This window comes from Odocoileus virginianus, chromosome 10, assembly GCF_023699985.2.
Source record: "Odocoileus virginianus isolate 20LAN1187 ecotype Illinois chromosome 10, Ovbor_1.2, whole genome shotgun sequence".
Lineage (NCBI taxonomy): Eukaryota > Metazoa > Chordata > Mammalia > Artiodactyla > Cervidae > Odocoileus > Odocoileus virginianus.
In genome coordinates this window covers 33,623,189-33,641,665 of record NC_069683.1, presented here as the reverse complement: position 1 = coordinate 33,641,665, position 18,477 = coordinate 33,623,189, and the positions used below count along the sequence as shown (strand labels likewise).

The 18,477-nt window shown below is 38.0% G+C and overlaps 1 protein-coding gene across 3 annotated transcripts in view; it reads right to left on the bottom strand.

The window, feature by feature from the left end:
* SWAP70 (switching B cell complex subunit SWAP70) overlaps positions 1 to 18,477 on the bottom strand; it is a 77,164-nt gene that overhangs the window by 37,261 nt on the left and 21,426 nt on the right. For 2 of the 3 annotated variants that reach the window (XM_020874458.2, XM_020874459.2), the window contains exon 2: positions 14,207 to 14,347. The exons of the other annotated variant lie outside the window; for it this stretch is intronic. In XM_020874458.2, the coding sequence (XP_020730117.2) occupies positions 14,207 to 14,347 (141 nt within the window). The remainder of the gene's footprint in view (positions 1 to 14,206; positions 14,348 to 18,477) is intronic. 3 annotated transcript variants of the gene reach the window in all.

Here is an 18,477-nt window from a genome sequence, read left to right as displayed (position 1 = left end):
GACTCCGTCTGACACTGTTTCCCATGCCCCCAGTATACACAAATGACCCCAAGAAGGGAAAGTAGCAGCTGCTGCTTCTCTTTTTTCTTCCCTTTTCATTTCTTCTTTTTTTTTCTTTAACACCATTTATTGAGGACTTAGCATATGCTTGGCATTTTACATGCAGTTTCTCATTTAAACTTTGTGTTGGCCCCATAAAGGTTAAATATCATCCTCATTTTACAGATCAGGAAACACATTCAGGAAAATTGGGTACCAAGTTTACATGACTAGTAAATATTAAGACTGGAGTTTAAATCAAAGCTCACATTCGGTCCCTTTTTTCTATGCCCAACTGCTTATAGAACTCAGTAGACAGAGGACTCTATATGATGGAAGACTTCTCTACAGGACTAGTCTCAAAGGCCACTTTATCAACTCTAAACACCCACAGCCCTAAAAAGCACTTAAGTGGAAGACACGCCACCAGGGGAAATGACATATGCATGGAAGCACAAAGCTCTGCTCCGAGGAACAAGAAGTGATTCTATGTGGATCATGTGGTCAATTAGACTTCCTGAGAGGGAGTGGCCAGATTTATGGCTAGAAAAGCAAACACAGACAGAAATCACAAAGAGCTTTATAATTTCAATAAATAAATAGCCTTAGGAAACCCCCCATTTTAGAGCAAAGAACAGCCAGGTCATCTGCAGCCCAGATCAGCACTTTGCAGGAAAGACAGTATTCGGGGCAGACTTCAAAGCACAGTGAAACAGTACAAGGAGCAGCATCGCAAAGGACAGGAAAGGAGACTGCATGAGCGAAGGCACAGCAGGGGCAGCGCACCAGCCACATTCGGGGAACAGCCACAGGAGGAAGAGGAAAAAACAAGGGAGAAAGAAAGATGAAGTGCTCAGTTCTGTGACTCTTCAACCTGCAGTTCTGCAAAGCTATTTATGTCACCTGAAGACAATCAGAGAAGGAACTGTAACCTAAGAGGAAAGGCAGATTTGTGAATCAACTGCATGCCAACAAGGACTGAAGCCACAACGGTCAATGAGATCGCTGAGAGCAAACACAAAGTGAGAAAAGAGATGGAAGCGAAACAGAACCTCAAAGGATTTGCACATTTACAAAGTGAGGGAAGGATGAGGAATTATGACGCCCGGAAGAACAATCAAAGTGGCAGGAGAACCACAAAGACATAAAAACTGAGTGAGCAAACAAGAAGAAGAAGGTCTGACCAACCCAGTAGTCTCCCCCTTTATCCATGAGGGATAAGTTCCAAGACCCCCAGTGGACATCTGAAACCGCATGTGTTTTTTTCCTATACATACAAGTCTATGATACAGTTTAATTTACAAATTAGGCATAATAGAAGATTAACAATAATAATCAATAATAAAAAGAAAAATCATAAACAACATATTGTAATAAATGTTACATGAATGTGGTCTCTTTCTCAAAATATCTTACTGTACAAATGTTAATGCCTTTTCCATCTTTAAGCACTTAACGTGTACTTGGCCATGACTTCTGCAGTTTTGAGATGCAACAGGAAAACTAACAGAATTTCTTTTTCCTTCTTCACAATTTCACGGATACAAGATTCATTCTTACCAAACATATTAGCAACGTCAGCATGTTTTCTTTCCTTATTAAGTAGAGAAGTTTCAACTTTTCACTTAAAGGAAGCACTTTAAAGCTTCTCTTCGGCCTATGTGACTTGCCAGCATCACCACTCTTGTGCTTTGGGTCCATTTTTAAGTAAATAAGAGTTACTTGGTAATTCTCTGGTCGTTCAGTGGTTAGGACTTGGAGCTTTCACTGCTGTGGCCCTGGTTCAATCCCTGGCCAGGGAACTAAAATTCTGCAAGTTATGTGACATGGCCAAAAAAAAAAAAAAGGCTGGGGTTTACTTGAACACATTCTCATGTGTTCACTGTAATACCATGACAGTCAATTTGATAACCCAGATGGATATTAACCGACTAACAGGTGGGACACACAGCACAAAGGGACGATTCATGTCCTGGGAAGGATGGAGCAAAAACATGCAATTTCATCGCACTACTCGGAAGAACATACAATGAACTATGAATTCTTTGTTTCTGGAATTTTCTGTGTAATATTTTCAGACCACAGCTGACAACAGGTAACTGAAACCACAGAAAGAGAAACTACAGATAAGGAGGGGCTACTGCAGTGCCAAATGCTACAGAGAAATTAAGGAGTCATTTGAGAAAAGACTGCTGGTTTTGCAATTGACTGCTCACTAGTTAATTATCTTCAAGACAGCCAAGAAGTCTGTGTATAAAGTCAGACTGCAATGGGATCAGAAACCAACCAAATTCTCCATAAATCAGCTTTCCCAGGAAATAAAGAGTGGCTCTTTGATGCAAGTGCAAGTGCTCAGTGTCTTACTTATTTTAATGAGTTGCCTTTTGGCTTATTACTTCTTTATATTCTAATCTGTCAATAATATTCTTTAGTTTACACACACTCACAAGCAAAAGTGTATTAAATGATGGCATTTACACCTTTTAAAAAAAGGGACAAAATCATATCATACAGGAAAAGTCCACAATTAACATCATACTCAAAGGTGAAAAACTGAAAGCTTTTCCTCTAAGATCAAGAACAAGATAAGGATGCCCACTCTCACCACTTCTATTCAATACAGTTCTGAAAATCCCAGGCACAGAGATTAGGCAAGAAACGCAAATAAAAGGCATCCAAATTGGAAAGAAAGAAGCAATGACAATCTGAAGAGAAAATTAAGAAAACAATCTGATTTGCAATAACATCAAAAATACTCGGGAGTAAACTGAACCAAGGAGGTAAAAAGATCTGTATACAGAAAATTACAAAACATTACTCAAAGAAATTAAAGATGACATAAATAAATGGAAAGACATCCTATGTTTGTGGAATGAAAGACTTAACACTATTAAAATGCCCACACTATCCAAAGGAATTTATTACAGATTCAATGCAATCTCCGTTAAAATTTCAATGGCATTTTTTTTTTTCAGAAACAAAAAACAGTACCCTAAAATTCATATGGAATCTCAAAGGTCCATGATAGTTAAAACAATCTTGAGAAAAAGAAAGGTGGAAGCCTTATACTTTTTTATTTCAAAACCTACTACAAAGATACAGTAATAAAAACAGTATGTACTAGGGAATTCCCTGGCAGTCCAGTGATTAGGACTCCATGCGTCCACTGCAGGGGGCATGGGTTTGATTTCCTGGTTGGGGAACTAAGGTCCTGCAAGTCATTCAGCATGACCAAAAAACAAGAGGAAGAAAGAAAAAAGAAACAGTATGGTACTGGCATAATGACAGACACACAGACTAATAAAACAGAATAGAAAGCCCAGAAATAAACCCTCATTTATACTTAAAGGCCAGTCTCTTCAACAAAAGGTGTTGGAAAATCTGAATGTCCACATGCAACAGAATGAAGATGGACCCTTATCTTATACCATATTCATAAATTAAGTTCAAAATGGAGTAAAGATCTAAATGTAAGACCCGAAAGTCTAAATGTAAGACCCGAAAGTATAAAACTCCTAGAAGAAAATATAGAGGAAAAACTTCATGATACTGGAATGAGCAATGATTTCTTAGATATGATGCTAAAAAAGCACAGGCAACAAAAGCAAAATTAGACAAAATAACATCAAACTTAAAAGCTCCTGCACATACCAAAAAGAAAAAGAAAAAAAAAAACCCATCAACATGGATGAAACAGTTCTTGCCATCCTAGAACTTACACTCCAGGGGAGTAATAAGGTATCAAACCATACAGTAATAATACAACTACCTATATGGTGAAAACTGTGGTAAAAAAGAAAAGCACAGAATGTCGCAAGCGTCCATTACAGGAAAGCTGGTTAGGCCTAGAATGGGTGGGGTGCTACCTGGAGAAACCTCCCTGAGGAAGTGACAATCAAGCCGAGACCGCCACGTGATGGGTGGCGCAAACCTTACGGCAGAGGAAGCAGCATGTCTGAAGGCTCTGTGGCAAGAAGGGTCTCAGCAATCTGAGGAAGGCCAAGGTGGCTGCCCTGAAGTGAGTAAGAGGGAGGGGAGAGAAGGCTCTCGAGGCTGCAGGAGCCAAACTGAACATGGCCCTGCACGTCATGATAAAGATGTTGGACTTACCTAAAAACAAGCCATTGACGGGTATGGGTTCACTATCCAATGTGACCTCAATTAAAATAAATCCATAAGTTGAAATGGTCTCTAGGCCCATTCAAACTATAAAAGGTCTAAAAATCTATGATTCCATACTCTATCTCATCTACAAGAACAAACTGGCTCCAAAATTCTAGTTCGCGTCACACATATTAAATCAACAGTCTCACATTTAATAATAATTGCTGCTAGTGGTTTCAAGGTGTCCAAACCAAAGATGATTTCCAAGAAAGAAATATGCAGAGTGGTTCTTATTTTTACAGAGAATTTTTACTTTACACCAAGATTCATACATATGAAGGATAAGATACCACCTCAATTCTGACTCAAAGTACTAAAAGTATTTATAAAACTAAACTCACATGTTCTCTAAACTAGAAACTTTATGCAAACCCAGCTCAAGACTAAAGTTGTTGTGGAACAGAAACAGTTCTCAAAAGACAGGGAAATTGGTCAATGTAGTGCTTTAGAAACTGCAGAAATTTTTCTCAGAAAGCATTCATACTCTTTGATCAATAATTCTACTTCAATTACTTGTTGTTCAATCAATACTTGTTGTTCAGTCAATACTTGTTGATTATCCTAACAAGAGAACCAGAGTCAGACAAAGATTCACCTAGGATAGTCACTGTTATTTAACAGTGGGGAAAAAAATAAAAAGTCCACCAAGAAAAGGCATGGTTATAAAGTACAAAACTATTATACAATCACTGAATACCACTTAGTACTTGGGTGACCTTGAGCAAGCATTTAACCCAAGGCCCATCTCCTCATCTTTAAAATGGTGGTAATGATGGTACTTAACCCACAGAGTTGACAGACATAAAGACTTTATTAGAATACCTGTTTAAAACATTTAGTATCTGAAACACAATAGACTCTTTGTACTCAAGATTTCTTAAAAAAATCCAATGACATGGGACAGGCAATATTAATGTTAAGTGTTCAATATGACCCCTTGAAAAACAATATATAAAAACATTTTAAAAAATAAAGACTTGGGAGTTCCCTGGCAGTCCACACTTTTCACTGCTAAGCATGCATGTGCAATCTCTGGTTGGGGAACTGTGATCCCACAAGCCAGGCAGTGTGGACACAAAAATAAAATAAAAATAAAAACTCAAAACAAACATATCAGAATGCTAACAGTGACTGCCTATGTATGTTAAAACTATGGATGATACATATTTTCTTAATAAGTTATTTTTTTCTTAACTTCAACAATATCCTTTTATTACCTTTACAATAAAAAACAAACTTTAAAAACAGAATTTTTATATTAATTATCAGTGAGATGCAAATAGAAACACAGTAAGCTATGTACTTCATATCTACTGGAATGGCTATAATAAAAACAAAATGCTGATGAGCATATGAACAAATTGGACCACTCAGCCGCTGCTGGCAGAAAGTAAAATGCATAGCTGCATTGGAAAACAACTTGACAGTTCCTCAGAAAGTTAAACACAGAGTTGCCACATAACCCAAATTTCATTCCTAGGTATATAACCAAGAACTGAAAACAAACCTCCTCACAAAAATTGAACATGCATGCTCACTGCAGTAAATTCATGATAACCAGAAAGTGGGAAGAAAACAAAACATCCATCATCCAATGAATGTGCCAACAAAATATGGTGTACCCATAATGGAATATTTTTTGGACATGAAAAGAAATGAAGTACTGTTATGTGCTACAACATGGATGAACTCTGAAAACATGATGCTAAGTGAAAGAAGACAGACACGAAGGTCACACAGTTCCAGTCACACTGTGTGAGTCCAGACAGAGGTAAACCCATAGAGGTCAAAGTAAATCCAGAGGTAAAAAGTAGGTTAGTGGCTGCCTACAGCTGAGGGGGAGGAGAGTAAGTGCTAATGGATATGGTTTTTACCACCAAATTGTACAGTTTAAATATTCTTGTATGGTATATGAATTATATCTCACTAAAGCTGCTATTTTTTTTTAAAGCTGAAAAACAATACTTCTGGGAATCCCCTGGCTCTCCAGCGGTTAGGACTCTGTGCTTCTGCAGGAGGCACAGGTCTGATCCCTAGTTGAGGAACTAAGATCCCACATGCCCTACACCGCAGGCATAAATAAATAAGGTTAATCTCCCTCTTGACTACTGTAATAAAGAACTGACACTTTAAAAAAACGTAAGATTTCTTTAGACTACATCAGTTTTAGATTTATATTGTTGGCCAGGGTGTTTAATGACATAACGTCACTCATACTTCTCAGCATGGAACCTCTTCAGTTACTCAGAAATTTTTAGTCCTGTATAACTTTGCAAACATGATGAAAATGTAGAGTCCAACTTGGCCACTGTTCTAAATTAATACTATGTAACTTTCAAGCAACAATGAAAGAAAAAACAACACAGGCTAAAGGATAATAAGAAAAAATCATATAAAAGCCTGGTTTGGGGAATTTAAGAGCAGCACCCCTTCCTATCGGGCTTCCCAGTGGTGCTAATGGTAAAGAACCCACCTGCCAATGCAGGAGACTTAAGAGAGGCAGGTTCCATCCCTGGGTCAGGAAGATCCCCTGGAGTAGGGCATGGCAATCCACTCTAGTATGTTTGCCTGGAGAATCCCATTAACAGGGGAGCCTGGCGGAATCAGTCCAAAGGGTTGCAAAGAGTCGGACACAACTGAAGCAACTCAGCACACACGCATGCACCCTTTCCTATTAAATGATACTTGTTAGGTATACATTTGACAACATTTTGAGTGCTGAAGTCATATTCACTCCACTAAGAGAAATTTGAAAACTCATTTTATGGTAGAACTATAACTAAGGGACAGCAAGCATCTGGGAAGAAAGTATAACATCCAGCCTAAGAAAATAGAAAGCAGACTGCTAGAGAATAGAAACATTATATTGAACAAAAATGGTTTTCTTTGTGTATCTTTCTTTTGCATGTGTGTATGTGTGTTCCCAAAACAAAATTAAAACAAAAACAACAAAAAAGGATTACATTAGAAAGCAGTAAATCCCCCAATTAGGACTTGGCTTATTGACAAAGGATTACTGGTTTTTAGTCAAACAGCCCAGGCCAACCTTTAATGTGTAGAATCAGGGAAAAGAACTGACAATGATTTGGATGAAGAAGCCAACTAGACTATTAAAGCTCATGAAAGGTTTAGATTGCCTCATAACACAGAGGCAGAGCTATATATTTTTTTAATTAATTAATTATGGTTGTGCTGGGTCTTTGCTGCTGACACAGACTTTCTCTAGCTGCAGCGAGTGCGGGCTGCTCTTCATGGAGGTGCATGGGCTTCTCACTGCAGAGCGCAGGCTCAATGGTGAGCGGGCTTCACCAGCTGTGGTGCACAGGCTTAGCTGCCCCTCAGTATGTGGGATCTTCCCGGACCACAAACCGAACCCAAGTCCCCTGCACTGGCAGGCGGATTCTTATCTGCTGTACTACCAGGAGAGTCTCAGAACCAGTTTCCAATGTAGTCTCCTGGGGCTCAAAATTTAAAAAGTAACAATATACCACTTTCTTCAATTATTCATTGTCAGATAATCCAGGCACAGTGTTTTTTTGCCCTAAAAAGGTGGGGAGGAGCTCACAAAAATTCAAAAATTCTTCCCGGATGTTTATAGAATCCTATTCTTTACTCTAAAAAAAAAGGAATTTAACAAACAAGAAAAAAGTTAACAATCAGCAGAGGCAAAATATTCAATACATGAACACACAAGATTATCATCTGAAGTCTCAGGAAAGCTGAAAATAAATTCTATCAATGTGAAGAACAACAAGAATTACTCCCTCTGAAGAAGCAAATCGGAAACCAAATGGAAAAATTATTTTTTGCAAAGCAAGTTTCATTATAGTTTATCTCTTGGTCTCAATCCCTTCTGAGTAACTCTCTTAGGCAAAGGCAGAAAAACCTCTCAAATAATTGGGGGAGGGGGGACAGGGGAGAAATGACCAAACTGAACACTGAGGAACACCAGATACTGAAGAAGAAGAAAAACAATTTCATTAAAACAATTGAGAAAGAACCTAAGGGAACTAGACGCTGGATGAGAGAGTTTGAGATGATCAGAATGGTTTTTAAACCACTTTCCCCTGGCCCCTACTATATATCCAGTAACTAGAAAAGTATTAATTCTGTAAAGTAGTAATTAATCCCTCAATAGAACATACAGTTAAAAGTACTCTGGTCTAAAAGTGAAATCGCTTAGGTTCAAAACCTATCTACCCCTTATTAGCTATGTTCTCTATTTCTTCCTGAGTTAAATGGGGATAAGAATTCCAGTTATGCATCATAGGATTAGCGTGAGGATCAAATCAGACTCTGTGTGTGTATGTATAAATGTACATATTGCAAATGTTTACTCATCATTTCATATATTCATTAAATAACTGATGACAATCTCTAAGTTTTCTGTTAACACTCTTCAGTCACTACTGGCATTTTTTTTCAACCAAGTTTCAAAACAAGGCACCGATCTGCTCAATTTAAACCCACACCATGGAAACCTTGGCTGCTTTATTTGGACTGAAAGCCTGGCAAAATTCCACTCCAGGTGGCTAAGCAATAATAAACAAGGGCTCACTGTTTCATCACATCCTCACTTGCTCTGGGAATAAGATTTTCCCCAAATTTAGTGACTAATTTTGGACTTCTTAAACACTGCTATAGTCGCTCAGTTCAGTTCAATTCAGTCGCTCAGTCATGTCTGACTCTTTGCAATCCCATGGACTGCAGCACACCAACCTCCTTATCCATTACCAACTCCCAAAGCCTGCTCAAACTCATGCCCATCGAGTTGGTGATGCCATCCAATCATCTCATCCTCCGTTGTCCCCTTCTCCTCCCTTCAGTCTTTCCCACATCAGGGTCCCTTCCAATGAATCAGCTCTTTGCATCAGGTGGCCAAACTATTAAAATTTCAGCTTCAGCATCCGTCCTTCCAATGAGTATTCGGGACTGATTTCCTTTATGATGGACTGGTTTGATCTCCGCGCTGTCCAAGGGACTCTCAAGAGTCTTCTCCAACAGTTCAAAAGCATCAATTGTTCCAAACAGCTTGCTTTATGGTCCAACTCTCACATCCATACATGACTACGGGAAAAACCACAACTTTGACAATACAGACCTTTGTCAGTAATAAAATAATGTCTCTGCTTTTTAATATGTTTTCTAGGTTTGTCATATAGTTTCTCCCCCACTTACAAAACTTTTAAATACCTGAATACTAAAACAAGGAACATTTTAAAACTTTAAAACTCAGGATGTTTAAAGAAAGTTACATCAAGGAGAACAAAATGAGGTATCAGAGTATAGCACCTCAAGATATTCAACCATGTCTCTCAATCCAGTCTTCCAGCCCACACAAATTCTAGCTGAAAAACAGCAATTTCCAGGTTTCTGAGACTTTCCCAGTATGTTCCATATATTTTAATAACAGATATAATTCTATTTTTTGTTTTTTTAATTTTTAAGCTCAAACACATGCACACAGCAGGCCATCAAACATTTGCCAAATATAAGACATATTTACTGTGTGAACTGTTTCTGGTTTTGATTTTGGTTTAAATAAACTGCAATTTTTTGGACATGGACGCAACCTAGATGCCCATCAGCAGACAAATGGATAAGAAAGCTGTGGTACATATACACAACGGAATATTACTCAGCCATTAAAAAGAACTCATTTGAATCAGTTCTAATGAGATGGATGAAAACTGGAGCCCATTATACAGAGTGAAGTAAGCCAGAAAGGTAAACATCAATACAGTATACTAACGCATATATATGGAATTTAGAAAGATGGTAACGATAACCCTATATGCAAAACAGAAAAAGAGACACAGATGTATAGAACAGACTTTTGGACTCTACGGGAGAAGGCGAGGGTGGGATGATCTGAGAGAATAGCATTGAAACATGTATACTATCAAGTGTGAAACAGATTGCCAGTCCAGGTTGGATGCATGAGACAAGTACTCAGGGCTGGTGCACTCGGAAGACCCAGAGGGATAGGGTGGAGAGGGAGGTGGGAGGGGGGATCAGGATGGGGAACACATGTAAATCCATGGCTGATTCATGTCAATGTATGGCAAAAACCACTACAATACTGTAAAGTAATTAGCCTCCAACTAACAAAAATAAATGTAAAAAAAAAATCAAATAAATAAATAAATATACTGTAATTTTTTAAAAAGTAAAAATACAATGAGGTTGTAGTATGTTTTAAACACATTTTTATATAAAGTAGGGAAGACAACAACTTTTTGCCTTATTTATTTAAAGTCCATGATGCCAGAGTGCTAACATACACTTTAGGGGAAAAAATTAGGGAACTAGGCATTGTTTGTCCTAGAGGCACAGAGAAAGGGGGTCCTTTGGGTTTGACGGTCCACTGCAGACTGTCTTGCTTCCAGTTCATACAGCTGAACTTGATTAAAACAGGTATTGATAGGAAAGGGGGGGAATATACCCAATTTGACCCCTTATGTGGGATCTGGGCATGCTTCATATGCTAACCACTTGTCCTGCTGTTGCTGTAGTTCAGCTGCTAAGCCACGTCCAACTCTTTGCAACCCCGTGGACTGCAGCACGCCAGGTTTCCCTGCCTTCACTATCTCCTGGAGTTTGCTCAAACTCATGTCCACTGAGTCAGTGATACTATCTAACCATCTCATCCTCTGCCGCCCTCTTCTCCTTTCACTTTCAATCCTTCCCAACATCAGGGTCCCTTCCCATGAGTTGGCTCTTTGCACCAGGTGGCCAAAGTATTGGAGCTTCAGCATGAGCCCTTCCAGTGAATATTCAGGGTTGATTTCATTAAGGACTGGTTTGACGTCCTTGCTGTCCAAGCGATTCTCAAGAGTCTTCTCCAACACCACAATTCCAAAGCATCAATTCTTCGGCACTCGGCCTTTTTTATGGTCCAACGCTCACATCCATACATGACTACTGGAGCTTTGACTATTGGACCTTTGTATGAAAAGTGATGTCTTTGCTTTTTAATATGCTGTCTAGATTTGTCACAGCTTTTCTTCTAAGGAGCAAGCTTCTTTTAATTTCATGGCTACAGTCACCATCAACAGTGATTTTAGAGCCCAAGAATGTAAAATCTGTCACTGCTTCCACTTTTTCCTCATCTATTTGCCAGGAAGTGATGGGACCGGATGCCATGATCTTAGTTTTTTGAATGCTGAGTTTTAATCCAGCTTTTTCATTCTCCTCTATCACTCTCTTGTCTTCAGTTCAGTTCAGTTCTTATCTTAGGGGTTGTTAGTAGAACATAAACGTTCTCACCACTACAGTTGTATTCAAAACCTCTTGACTTTTATTTAAATTAATGCAGAAATATCAAATGATAAACTCAGGATTCTGAAGCTGTTTTAACTAATCATGGCTAAGACAATCTAAGAGAAAGACAAATACTGTATGTTCTCAGTTTTATGTAGAATATTTAAAACAATGAACTTAAATAAGAGAATAGGATGGCAGTGGTCAGGGGCTGGAGGGAGGGGAGTAGAAACGGAGAGATGCTGATCAAAGTGTACAAACTTATAGCTTTAAGATGAAAAAGATCTGGGATATACTGCACAGCATTGTGACAATAACTAACAATACTACTATATATTTAAAGTTGTTAAGAGACCAAATCTTAAAATTTATAGCCCTTCCACACACAAAAAAGTAACTATGGGAGGCAATGTTAACACAAGTCACCTTATTGTAGCAATCATTTCACAATATATACATGTATCAAATCATAATGCTGTACACCTCACAATGCTATACAACTTAAATTTACATACATTAGGTATCAGTAAGATCTCAATAAAGCTGGGGACATTTTTTCTAAATAAAAAGAATTTCTTCACAAACCAAAAAAAAAGAAAAAACTTCCTGACATAATACAACTATAAGAACAAATGAGCTACCTAATCAATGAACAGAAGGCAGCCCAAAAAAGCTTTAGAAAATAGTATAGAATCATACTATGAAGATTTGAAACGTCACATGTAAGTTTCTATATAATTTGTTTAAATCTTTTCTATCACAATATAATTCACATACCAAAAAATTCACTCTTAAAGTGTACATTTTAGTAGTATTCAGTATATTCAAAAGGTTTTACAATCAACATCACTATCTAACTCTAGATCATTTTTATCACCCCAAAAAGAAACTTCAAACCCATCAGTAGTCACTCACCATTCCCACTTCCCTCCACCTCTGGCAACCACTCATCTATTTTGCATCTTTATGTGTTTGCCTATTTTGGACATTTCACATAAACTGGATCATACAATAGGTGGTTTTTGCAAGTTTAAGTCTTACGTTTCATTTTGGTGTGGTTTTTCCCTCTGCAGTTTCTTTTCTAAGTAAACCATGACCAAGGCAATGTTTTATATTTACATAAACATACACACACATATAAATAAAGAGCAAAAATTGTATTGTTGAGGCTTATATGGAATAATAGATATAGGTACAAAGACTACTACCTAAATGAACAGACTATAGTTTTGACAGTCTTTGCTGCAAAATTTCTAAAAAATAAAATGTGATTTTTAAAAAGAATGCTGACCAACATTTTGGCATTTTCCAAACCACTAACTTAAATTATTATTATACATTTTAGTTACTGTACTTTGCTATTATAAAAAGACACTAAATTATAAAAATAATTCATACATATAAATAGCTATAAAAATGTTTAAAAATCATAGGAAAAAATATGTCAGTAGTTATGGTATTTAGGTGATTGGAAAGTAGGCTTTTTTAATGTATTTTATTTTTAATTTAAAGGTATTATCACCATCACTTTTTGAAAGACATTTTTAACATATACCCCAAAAACTCAGGCTATATATTATAAATAAACAAAAGTAGGGACTCCCAACCCTTCATGTGCATATATGATTACTTTTCATATCTAAACTAAATGTACATAATATGGAAAGATGACAATAATATATTGCTTAGTTAAAAAAACAAACTGAACTATATGTAGCATGACCCTACTGGTACAGAAATAAAACACTACGTATTGTATAGGTGTGTGCTTGCATGCATATAAAAAGGTCAGCAAATAATTAAAAGTGGTTACTCCTGAAGACTCAGACTAAAAAGGGTAAAGGGAGTTTACTTTTTATCTCATATATTTGTACTAATTGCCTATTTAATAACAAGCTAATTTTTGTAATTTTTTAAGACTTTACTTAATTACTTTATTTTCTTCGGCTGCATCTTGCAGTATATTAGTTCCCTAACCAGGGACTGAACACAGGCCACAGCAGTGAAAGCATGGAGTCCTAACCACTGGACTGCCAGGGAATTCCTAGGTTTCGTAACTTTTAAATCACAAATGCTTTCAATTAAATGTGCCATTAATTATTTTCTTTAAAAAAAATAAAAGAACATTAAATCTAACAATTTAATGTGTCAATTTTTAATTATCCAAACCACTGGAGAACTCAAATGAGGCAGAAAATACCAAGAGGTTATACTTGGCTTCCAAACACCTAACAGTTTATAGCATCCTTAGTCATAACGTATCAGAGGCAACACCCACGTGGTACCCAGAAAAGTCCAGGATGAAAACTTCGCTGTGTATTATCTATAAAGTATAGATATTTTACCACATCATATCCATGCTTTAACAATTCTGGTACATGTGGAACCAGAATTTTTAAAAAAATCATATCATATCCAATCCATGCTTTAACAATTCTGGTACACGTAGAACCAGAATTTAAAAAGAAAAAAAAAGGTCCCAAAGAGAGGAGAAGACAGGTACAGATGAACACAAAATTTCAAAAAAAGAGCCAGCGGTAAAAATAACGAACCAAGGTTTAGAAGACACTGGAGAAGAGAGAGAAAGAGGAAGCACTCTCAGGCTCTTCTTTCATTCTGATTTATCTCGAGATGCTTCACAACTCAACTCCTTAGGGAACGCCCCAACAAGGGTGTGTGGGGCCCGCCTGAAAAGTGTAACTTGAGCACCGCTATAAGCAGGAAGAGGTCAGAATCATACCTTTTCCAAAATGAACTTGTTTAAATAAGGCATGTAGCCCTGATTGGAGACAGGCCCCTCATCATCATCCCTGAAGTGCTCTTCAAGGGCAACCGGGTCATGCGGAACCTTCAGCACGGTGCACAGGTTATGGGAGAGGACCTGGAAGGGAGGAAGAGAGCAGTTTAGGGGCGCCTTCACTCTCGAACACTAACGGCTGCCCCTACCCTGGGGAGGGAGACAAAAAATACACCGCCAGCTGCCAGGCTCCCCACTTGTTATCGACAGGGTCTCATTCCCTCTGAGCTTTGGCTCACTTCAAACCAGTCTCTTTGACTCGCCTACAATGAGCCAGGCTCCATGAACGGTTTGTAACTATCATACTCCGCGTGCGTGTGTGTGTGAGTTGCTCAGCCGTGTCCGACTCTCTGCGACCCCGTGAACTATAAGCCTGCCAGGCTTCTCTGTCCATGGAATTCTCCAGGCAAGAATACTGGAGTGGACTGCCACTCCCTTCTCCACATACCCCTTGTAGGCTTTTATCAGCTGGCCCACAGTAGAAAGAAAAAGGGGGGAAAGAGCAAGAGAATGTGTTCAGATGGTGCTGAAGAGCTGCAGCTGGGGGCCCTGGATAAGGTGGCCAACCCAGGCTGGTCAGAACCGCTCTCCGCTTCACTTCTCTCTTTTGTTCAATATCAAGGGCCAAGTTAACATACAAATATATCAAATACTGATTAGTAATCTCTGTATGTCCAAACATCTCTATAACTCCATGATGCTGGGTTAAGTTTTCAAGATGAGTATAAAAAGGGTATGAATATGAAAAGAGAAAGAAATCAAGTGCCTGCTTTAAAAATATATAAAAACTCAAAAAAATAAAATAAAAATATATAAAAACTCCAAAAAATAAAATAAAAATATATAAAAACTCAATAGCAAAAATACCTCAGGAGTCACCAAAATGGCTGAAAATATTTTGTAGAAAATTTGCATTCTGGTCTTGCCATAATCTAAATACATACTTTAACATTCAGGTAGTTGAGTTAGCAGTTTGGGCTATTTGAGTACTAACTGTGTTTCATATTAAGTGAAAATGTAAAAATAAAACTTAAATTCCTTCCATTTCACTTGTGCACTCTAAACAGGTCAAATTAAACAGCTAAGGCTGTACTTCCTCTAACACAGAATCTTATTAGATGTTAAATCCCAGGTTAAAATCTTCCCTATTTTCCTCAGCCCTACCCATTCAATCGCTTAAGGAGCCACATTCACCTCAATGAATACTTCCAATTCCATTAAGCAAGTCACTTTTTTCTGCATACATATATTTCAGTTAGGATTTTTTACAATTAAAAAAAATTCATCTATAAAAATAACATTTGCATATCCTCTTTCTACATTTGTTTTGTTTCTCAAAGCTTCATTTATGTGGAGATCCTTTTCTACATGCTCTGCCGGTTTTAAGGAAGTAAGTAAAGTGAAGGAAGTACACAAATGCTTATAAATGAAGTAAGGAAGACTTTTATCAGCCCTACAAAGCAGGCTGTGTTTCTCAAGTAAACTCTCTATTTGCCAGCAGTACAGCACATGAAAAGGGCACGGTGGAGCTTTTACTGAATCCTGCACCACAGTCAGAAAATCCTAAATAGACATCTCCTTTCTTTATTTACCTTGTAACACCTATAGCGTAACTATCTACCTCCAAAGAGGTTTTGTGAGGATCTACTTCAAGAATATAAAGTGCTTAAAATCTGCAACACACTGTGGAAATACAGAAAAATAAAGAACACAGCCCTCTTATAAGGCCCAACAGTCATTCAGATTTTAAAATTATTTGGGACTTTACCCAAGTAAAAACTCCCAACCACGGGTTAACCTATAGTATATCCATAAAACATTAAGAACAATGAGGAACTCACTGTGTAGTGATATGAAAAGATCTCCAGGGTAACTTAAGTGAAAAAAAAAAATGTACCTAAGACTACATACAGTGTGCTTCTATGTAAAAGAAAAAGGAAGAAAAAATTTTAAAAACTCTATAAGGATATAAGAAACTAATAACAGTGGGGGGGAAACTAGTTTGACTGCAGACCAAGACCAAAAGGTTTCTCACTGTATCTCCCTCTTTATTAAGTTCTGAAAAAAATTTTAACTGTTCAAAAAATGTAATAGCTATTTTAAAAATTAAGCACATATACATTCACACACATTTTTCTTAATGGCCAGCTTAATCTCACACTAAATCTTTTAATATTTATTTTTTTAATTTTTAAAAAAATGTATTTGGCTATGCTGAGTCTTAGCTGCAGTACTCAGGATCTTCAATCTTTATTGCAGCAGGCAGGATCTTTAGCTGCGGCATGCAGGATCTAGTTCCCTGACCAGGGATGGAACCTGGGCCCCCTGCACTGGGAGCGTGGAGTCAGCCACTGGACTACCAGGGAAGTACCACACACTAAATCTGCTTATCTTCTAACTCTACACTTTATCTTCTACATTAACTTACCCCCTAAAAACTAGGTATAAAAGGGAGACATTCCACAGCAATGTGGAACTAATGGATAAATAAGGTATAAGGGCAATAAATGAGTTCAGAAAGAATAGTGTGTGCTACAGTGACTTCATATATTAAATGAAATGTAACCTAAGCCTTAAAATAAGGAGAGCTTCTGGGTAGGAAAGGGCTTCCCTGGTAGCTCAGACAGTAGAGAATCTGCCTGGAATGCAGGAGACCAGAGTTCGATCCCTGGATGGGGAAGATCCCCTTGAGAAGGAAATGCCAACCCACTCCAGTATTCTTGCCTGGAGAATCCCATGGACAGAGGAACCTGGCAGGCTACAGTTCACGGTACCACAAAGAATCGGACACAACTGGTCATGACTACCACTTTCACTGTCACTTTGGGTAGGAAAAGGGCAACTGAAGGTTTTCCAGATAGAGAGATAATACAGGAAAAGTAACTGATTAATGCAAAATTCTCAGGGTACAAAAAGGAGACCCCAATCCCTCCCACACCCGTCCCTCTCTCTGCCTTTGGGTTTCACAGATCCTCCAACTAAAGTGCTGGTAGAGGCTTTAGATGCTATATTGTCATCCTTCCCATCTTACAGATGGTGAGTACTGGCTCACTGAGATTAAATTTGTTTTTCTTGACTAAGCTGACTTAGGAGAACTGAGACTAAGTCAGGTTTTTTCAACCCTGGTCCAACACTCTCCAGTAATAAGGAACATTATGTTCTAAAATCAAAATCTTTATGTAGGTGCTTTAGTTCAACCCAGTGATCTCACTGAAGATTTAGATTTAAACCCTAGACTCCAGCCTTGGGTAATTAAATAGCACTTTTGATAACTGAATTCAGGGATAACTTTCTTAAACACCTTATTTTAGTTAAGCAAACTGTGAGAGAGGCATCAGATTATATTAAAGGACCCTGGAGGAGGAGACTTGAGTACCCACCGCACTCATGTGGTCTGTTCCTGGTCAGTGGTTTGCCATTTATCCTTTTTAAATATTAGAATATTTTGCTGCTTACTTGCTTAGTCTCAGTACCCTCACTGCAAAATGAAGAGTTGGTGACTTGTTTCTAAAACTAATGTTTTCAAAAGTCCAATCCTTAACTGTCAACCAAAACTCATTTCATGAAAGAACAGAAAGAACTATAGTTTAGATCAGAAATTCAGCTCTTTTCATTGTTAGTAAGGTCTAGAACAGAGAAGTGTTCTTCAAACAAAGTAACAATAGTATCTCAAAGTTTTTAACTAAAAGATATTTAAAAAAGAGAGAGGAAGAGGATTCCTAAAGGCCAGAATATAAACTAGTAACAAGAAGTAAAATCTCCATAAACTTACACAGCAGTTGATGCTGTTTCAGAGTAGACTCGCATTATCCATTAGTTGCTTTTAGTCTTACCCCTGGAGAGTAGATAGTACTGCTACTTTACAGATGAAGCTAATTCAGAGATGAGGCGCTGTCTCCCAAATCACATACTTTTTGATGCAGTGAAACCAGGACTAGAACCCAAACCTTATATTCTGGTGCCTTTTCCATGCCCTACCACTTTCCCTTTCCTCCTGGACAAAGAGAGAGCCTGGCCATCCAAAAGTGACCTGCGTGCTGTGGCCACGCATGTCTGTTATTGCTAAGGTGAAGTGGTGGACCAGTGCCCACCAGGTCAGTTCTCCAGCACCCAGCAAGATGGCTATAGCTATTTAGTGGAGCAAAGTTAGATCCAATGGTGAAGAACCACATCCGCCTAGAAATCTGGGACCACTCTCTTTCTGGGAGCCCTCG